The sequence below is a fragment of the Wyeomyia smithii genome, chromosome 2, assembly GCF_029784165.1.
Source record: "Wyeomyia smithii strain HCP4-BCI-WySm-NY-G18 chromosome 2, ASM2978416v1, whole genome shotgun sequence".
NCBI classification, from domain to species: domain Eukaryota; kingdom Metazoa; phylum Arthropoda; class Insecta; order Diptera; family Culicidae; genus Wyeomyia; species Wyeomyia smithii.
This window is the reverse complement of record NC_073695.1, coordinates 135,091,238-135,098,289: the sequence shown is the minus strand read 5'-3', so window position 1 is coordinate 135,098,289 and position 7,052 is coordinate 135,091,238. Positions and strand designations below refer to the sequence as shown.

The following is a 7,052-nucleotide window of genomic DNA, read 5'->3' as shown; positions in this document are numbered from 1 at the left end:
ATTCCTAGATTCCAGCAGCGGCTTCGTTTAAAGGAAATATCTAGAGAAACATTTCAAAAGTTCCTATCTGACATCGATGCTAATCAGAGAAAATTGAACTTGAAGTTTTGTAGATCTTTTTCAAATGCCAATTTCTACAGAAATAAAATTTCATCTCTTTTATGGTCTTAAGTGCAAAAAAAGAATGTTGTCTGCACCTCCAATGCTTTTTTTAACGTTTAAAATCTTTTTTCCAGGTTTTATTGATGGTTTTGTTACATAGGACCTATGTTGTTTTCCTTATCACATAGGACCTATCTGATTGGTCTCTTAGTAAATATTAGCGACACATTGGACCTTTGAGACAATGGCTCCAAAGGCTTAATACGAACTAATATATTTTTATGATTGATGTATGATATTCGAATTCGAAATTGGTTTTCATTAAAACATATTTTTAGCTTTTTTATGATTTTTTTTTAATTGACCAACATTATTCTAACATAATCTTCTTCTGTGTGGATCAAAATAAATAGGAATCCAGTACCCACTTGATCATGAAGGCAGGCGGTGTCAGTGAAGTGGTCTATGAAATGACCGCAAAAAACGAAGTGGGGGATCAAATAGAAATTCAAAATGTTAAACCCAATCAAGAAAGGAAATGTGATATGTCATGCGATGTGATAATAACGGCACGTTGGACTTGTACTTGCATTTTTCATTATTTTTTGTGATGTTCCTTGGCTGGCATAGGGGTGATCCAATGAACATTTGTGACAATACGAGAGCGTCCTGGAACTATTACTGTTCGAGTGAGCCCATGAAATGTCTGTTTTTCCTTCCGGAAAACTCACGAGGGAAGCATCGTTAGGAAAACAGCAACGGTGACGGCAAGATGTTCGATATCTGTGCCTTGTTTCCAATGTCACATTTCTATCTAAAATTATTATGAACAATAATGTAGTATCTCAGCAAAACTGTACATTTTTTATTAAGATTAACCAATTTCGTCCAAGGCGCTACGTTTTCGACGTAATCTGCTATATTCGCGACAATTTAAACAGTTACAAGAGCGGTCGACACCAGTGGGACGATTGTGAGTTGGTTGCGGGCCGCACAACATTGGAAACGACGAATTGTCACCTGATGTTGTATAACAAACACTAACATAGTATTTAAGTAAAATTACTCTATATGCATGAAATGAAAACTTTTAACAACAGAAGCTTGGACAGGAAGCCCCCGGCTTTCATCTATGCTGCTTAACGTAAAGGGCTGATCGCGACGTGAACGATGACTATAACATGGTTGAGGATATCGACCACTAACGACAGAAGCTTGATCAGCACGGCCACGGTCTGTTCTGCTTGACTGATTGCGGCGTGTAACATCATGATGAAAGGGAAAACAATTACGGTGCGATGGACCTGACAAAATCGTGTTATATAGAAAATTAGTATCCCATCCAAACATGATAGAAACTTTCGCATGAAATTTTACCACAGATAAAAGAAGAACCATGGGGTGTTGAACGTCTATTCTCTAGGCTGTTGGAGTGGTGACACCGACTACCGATAGCAGAGACTTGGAAAGAAGGGCCAGGACGAGGTGAACCTCCGTTAGTAGAAAGGTAGTGGCATGGCCGGGGATAGTATTGACTGTCGAATGACGAATTAACATCTGAAATCGGTTTTTTAGTTAAAAAATTTAGTTAAATTTTCACAGAAATTATAGAATTGAACTTTACCTTCACACAAATGGCTATAAAAGATTTCCATTTGATTTATATTTCTTGGACTTCGGCTGGCGTTATCTGCGGTATCTAGCATAACAAAATATACAAAATTACTCAAGGAATTCCAAAATAATTCTTCAACTTACCGAGGTTAGACGAAATGAATTCCATTTTCTGTTTTTTTCACTACGTTTTACGGATAAAAGGCATTATTCCTTCAGTATTGCATTATTGAATCTTCGAGGTCCAATCTGTTTCTGTCAAAGTTGTCGTTTGAATAACATGTTGGCCTACTAGTAGGTAAAAAGGTCCAATCAGAAAGCTGTGCGATATTGTAATACTTTTCAAATTGGACGTTTTTTCACACACTCAGAAATTTTTATAGAAATCAAAAACCAGTTTATTTTTCAATTAGCTTAAAGACAAGAAGCTCTTTTAAACGAATACGCATAAATTGGGTTTTGTTTACAAATGTCAGATAGGACCTTTTGAAATGTTCCTCGAGATATGAATTCGTCCAATGAAGACTTGTTTGCTTCTTCAAGCACGGTAAATCACGTTTTAAGTAAACATAGAGATTTTTTTATGAAGTAAAATAATATTTCTGAAGTCAGATGCACTACAGACGTAGTAAAAAATATAAGAAATTATTCTAAATTTTAAACCCGCTAACCCCGAGTAACGTTTAACTAGTTTATGATATCTGTTGGACTTTGAATAACCCCTGTGAGCACAGCTAGTTACTCAGCGACTGGCGTTTCGCGACTAAAGAAGTGCAGCATGTGAGGCATGCAATATCAATCAAAAATACCAGTGTTATTTACCTGACTACCTGAAAAATTTTCACGATATTTTCTATATTTAAGACCAAAATAAAGCGAACATGAAGCTCCTGGCGATATCAGGTTTAGTCTGAACTGCACTAACATTTTTTAAACATTTCAACATTTTGTAAACGAAAATGTTTTCTATTTGCTTTTTTCAATTACCAAACCAAAACAAAGCAAATATAAAGCACCTTGCGATGAAAGATTTAGTCTGAACAAGGTATTACCGCGTAAGTATACGCGCGTCAAAACACTACTCGTTCTGTTTCGCCGCCTCTACCGACGCGTCGTTGCCACTCGAGTATGACCGGTTTGAGCGTTTCATATAGACGTTCGAAAAAGTAGCTCGGACGCTTTTGCGACGCTTCTTGCTTCGCTTCATTTGACGCCTCAGTATGTCAGTAGCCTAAGTACTGATAAATCTGTATATGTGACATCCCTGCCTACTCGTCGAAATATTCTTTTTGCCACTCCGCTTCGTCGTGCCTTGTCACTCCGTATCGTCATAATGCGTCTTGACGGTCTTAACAATCACCTCCGCTGGTTGTGCTCGCGAGCAGTGCTTTGTTAAGGATCGCAAGTTGTCTGTTAAAACACGAATGCGATCGCCTTCCGCAGTCAACTTGTCTGCTCGGCATAGTACAGCGATCGCCCGGAGAAAGAGCAGTCAAAGTGGAATTGAACATTTCTTTAGTTCCTAGGTGGCGGTCATTCGCTATAGCAGCGCTCGTTTATTTCGTTCAATCTTTCATTATGTATACGTTCAAGGCACAAAGTGAATAGAGCAGTTGGTACCATTTCAACCGCTTCGCTGAGTTGCGGGCCAGCGAAGACGGCACCGAAGGCGGGAAGTTAAGAATGAAATAATTTTCGGTCGCTTGCGCGGCAATAAACACATGTGATTTGCTATTTACTAATTGTGTGCTATGCATCTGAGGTGGATGTAAACAAAATCATATTTTCTAATCAATATTTTGTACTGTAAAACGGGGTATCATTGATCAGCGGGGTAACATTGATCAGTTTTACCCTTCTCGTGAATAGTTGAAATAAAACTGCCCCGTGATTACTTTTTGCTAAATTTGAGTAAAACATCTTAGTCTTGTGCCATTCGAGATCTGAACAATATTGCATTGTTTGAAATTTTTTATTGTTTTGATAACCAAATTTTAAAATCCATTCGACCGTTAGATTTCTTACTCTCAGTAAGTGCCAAAAAAGCACTTTATACTAGTCGAATATTAAACATTTCGTATTCATTGACACGTTTTCCAGATCCGTTATCTAATTTTCTCAATCAACTAGAAAAAAAATTATGGAAATTTATTAAATTTACAGTTAATTAATTTATATATGTTTAGAAAGTCCAGTTTTATGCTCTAACCAAGACATCATCCTAGCCTACGCCGTGTTTGGAAAGGCCTTGCATATATGATCAACATACGTTTTCTGCAACGATTGCAGACTTACTTTTACTTTTTTTTTTACGCGGTTGGTTGTACTGAGTTGAAAAAATCCGCGTATAAAAAACCGCGTAATTTTAAAAAATCGCTTGAAAAAACTCCATTCAATAATAAGATCCGATTAAAAATAATGGCACGTAAGTAAATATAAACTTGAAAAATGATATAAAAATGGTAACGAAACACCCAAAATAAGTTTTAGTGCTTCTAAAATGAAAATTCTTTGAAGAACATGACAATAACTTTTTTATAATAATTTTGCTACATGTTTAAGCTTTCGTTTCTTAAACGGAAGTAAATCGCAACGACCCTGACTCGTATCGTTGTAAAATTATTAATGTATTTTTGTTTCTTCTTCCCGAATCAACGGAAATTGCCTGTTTTTTGATAATAACAGCAAATATATTAAAAATATGCATTATTTAGATTAATAAAACAGAATATCTTATTGTCATGAACCATACGATTGATTTTTACTTTATTGCATTTACTTATACTAAACTTATTTCGCGTAAAAATAATCGTCACTGTGCTACAACGATTTAGAACTTCTTAAGTGATCTAGTGTAGGTTGTAGGTCTTGTTGAGTATAACATTCGCCTATACTAGAAATTTTACAAACACCCTCAAATTCATAAGTTAGGGTCAAAATACGGTTTTTTGGACCTCAGTGCATATAATATTTTTTAACTCAGTCATTTATCAGCCGATTTTTAATATTTAAGCAGTTTTAAAAAGGGAACAAATAGAGCTTTCAAAATATATACAGGTTTTTACTAATATCAATAAAACATGTTGAGTTATTTGAGTTTAAATATAAGTTTTTAGATTTTTCAACGCAGTTTTTCGACTTAATTTGAAATTTGCCGTCTATTTTTTTAAGAAACATACCACAATTATATTATAATTTTGAAAGTATATTTACTTTCGAATCAAATGAAAGTAGTTTTGTGAAAATCGGTTGATATTTGGCTTAGTTACATATTATTTTAGAAAACCAGTATTTTTGGCTACTATCGCTACAAATGATAAAAAAATGCAAGAACTTTTGATGTGATTTAGTGTTACCTGCGCGTTTACTTGAAGTTTTTCAAAAAACCCCAAATTTTGGAAAGGCGAAAAATAGAAATTTTGATATACATAAATATGTTTAAAGAGTTTACCTATATGTGATGAATAGTTCTAAAATAAATAAGATGATTTGTACTTACTAAAATAAGATGATTTATATTTTTTTTTTAAATTTTACCTATATGTGATAAATAGTATGTTACACTCAACAAGACCTATAACCTACACTGGGTCACTTCAGCAGTTCTTGCATTTTTTTTCATTTGTAGCACAGTGTAATCCGCGTTATTGTAAAAAATCGCGTGAAAAAAGTCGCGTATAAAAAAACCGCGTAAAAAAAGTCCCCAGTGTACTCGCGAAAAAGTGAAAAAACTAATCAATGTTACCCCGTTTTACGGTATATACCTACCTTTTTGCGTTGTTGCGAGCACGAATGGTGATTTTTCTTTAAATGCTGTTAATCAATATACTCCGATAACTTATTTTGATTTTTGAATTTCATAGATTGAAGTGCACTAATGCAGTGCAGACCATGTAACAAAACGAGACGATCAAAAGAATTGGAATTTTGTATTGAAACGTAATTGTATTTGGATACGACGGCCATGTAGCATGTACCACTTTCACTCTATGAAAAAACAACGGATACAAAAGTTGCGAGCGATTTATTAAAAATATATATATATATTTAAAACTTATTCCAACCACAAGTCGTATTTTTGACAACAACGCGAATGTTAAGCATCATTTCGGAATTCTCTCGCTACGCCTCAAACGTAAGAATACTTTAGACTGATTGACTGTTTTGTAGGTCGATCATAAACATAAACGAAAAGCGGAATGGTAATGCAGACCAGGGTTGCCACATTTAAATCTGTGTTTTCCCTTGAAAAAATCTGAACATCTGTATCTGGAACAAAAATATCTGTGAAAAAAATCTGTGTTGTTTAAACACAAAGAACTTTGTATTTTTTGAGTTTTTATGGAACATAAACCAAATTTTTATCATAAAACGTGTGAGGAGTTGAAAATATGTCAATTTGCTCAATATTTAATGAAATAAAATTTGAATTGTTTTTAAGAATTAATGTCATTCATTCTGTGCCGAACACGCATCAGTACTGGACGTGTTTGGTGATCGGTCCGATAGAGTATAAAACAAAAGACGTGTGAACAAGTGTTGGCATTGTTTGCCTGGTCGAGTGAAATAAATCCGGGTTCAAGGTCGTTCCTTTGTGCAACTGTTTCGCATCGTGACTGCCAGCTGGTGCGTAAGCCGATTTGGCTGCTGGCTGGATTGTGCTACAGCAGTGGACGAGACACAAACGAGGAAAAAGAAGAAGCCATCAGTGTCAGCGAGTCGTATCGCTGTGTGGAGTGATCTCACACCTGGCTCGCTGCTGGTGGCTGTTTGGTGCTGCTGTATTGGTGCTGCTGGCTGTAACGGCTGCTACTTCGAACGATCGGACAACCAACCTTACTGGAAGGGAGAAATAAAAAGGTACGTGTTCTTGTCAGCGCTAGTGCGCTAAACATAGCGCGATGGATGTAGATCCCTCGCCTCCCGCGCCACCATCCCCGAACCCCTCTGACCCTGACCCTTCTGTTACCCCCTCCCCTGTTCATTCTTCAGTCCCCCCTCGCCCCAGGCTTTACCCAGACGGAGCCCAGGGCAGCTATACTGTTTATTTTCGGCCAAAGGCAGGACCGAAATCGAAAAAGTTGAACCTCTTGCAGATTTCTAAAGACCTGACGAAGGAGTACAAGGGCGTGACCGAAATTTCCAAGGTCCGGCCTAACAAGCTCCGTGTCGTGGTCGGTAACCTGAAAGAGGCCAACGATATAGCTTGCTCTGAGCTCTTCACACGCGAGTATCGCGTTTACATACCCGCACGAGACGTGGAGATCGACGGTGTCATAACCGATTCGAGTCTGTCCGTCGAGTGTATACTGCAAAGTGCCAAAGGGTGCTTTAAG

The 7,052-nt window shown here is 36.8% G+C and overlaps 1 protein-coding gene across 2 annotated transcripts; it reads right to left on the bottom strand.

The window, feature by feature from the left end:
• Positions 1 to 537: 537 nt before the first annotated feature.
• LOC129725261 (uncharacterized) lies at positions 538 to 6,632 on the bottom strand. Of its 2 annotated transcripts, none has more exons than XM_055680852.1 (5): positions 5,485 to 6,632; positions 1,861 to 2,007; positions 1,727 to 1,801; positions 1,480 to 1,659; positions 538 to 1,406 (listed from the first exon to the last, which is right to left on the bottom strand). In XM_055680852.1, the coding sequence occupies exons 2-5, from the start codon at positions 1,883 to 1,885 to the stop codon at positions 1,165 to 1,167; spliced, it is 522 nt and encodes a 173-aa protein (XP_055536827.1). In that variant the 5' UTR covers positions 1,886 to 2,007; positions 5,485 to 6,632; the 3' UTR covers positions 538 to 1,164. The 2 variants fall into 2 exon arrangements, with proteins under 2 accessions (XP_055536827.1, XP_055536828.1); XM_055680853.1 differs by having other exon boundaries at positions 1,861 to 1,971.
• Between the last annotated feature and the right edge of the window lie 420 nt (positions 6,633 to 7,052).

What these genes read in the sequence shown, in the direction of transcription:
- LOC129725261 (XM_055680852.1), bottom strand. Translation starts at nt 1,885, where the DNA reads ATGGAATTCATTTCGTCTAACCTCG. An exon ending in TTATAGCCATTTGTGTGAAG is followed by an intron (nt 1,660 to 1,726) that starts GTAAAGTTCAAT and finishes AACCGATTTCAG; the next exon opens with ATGTTAATTCGTCATTCGAC. An exon ending in TGGTTCTTCTTTTATCTGTG is followed by an intron (nt 1,407 to 1,479) that starts GTAAAATTTCAT and finishes CGATTTTGTCAG; the next exon opens with GTCCATCGCACCGTAATTGT.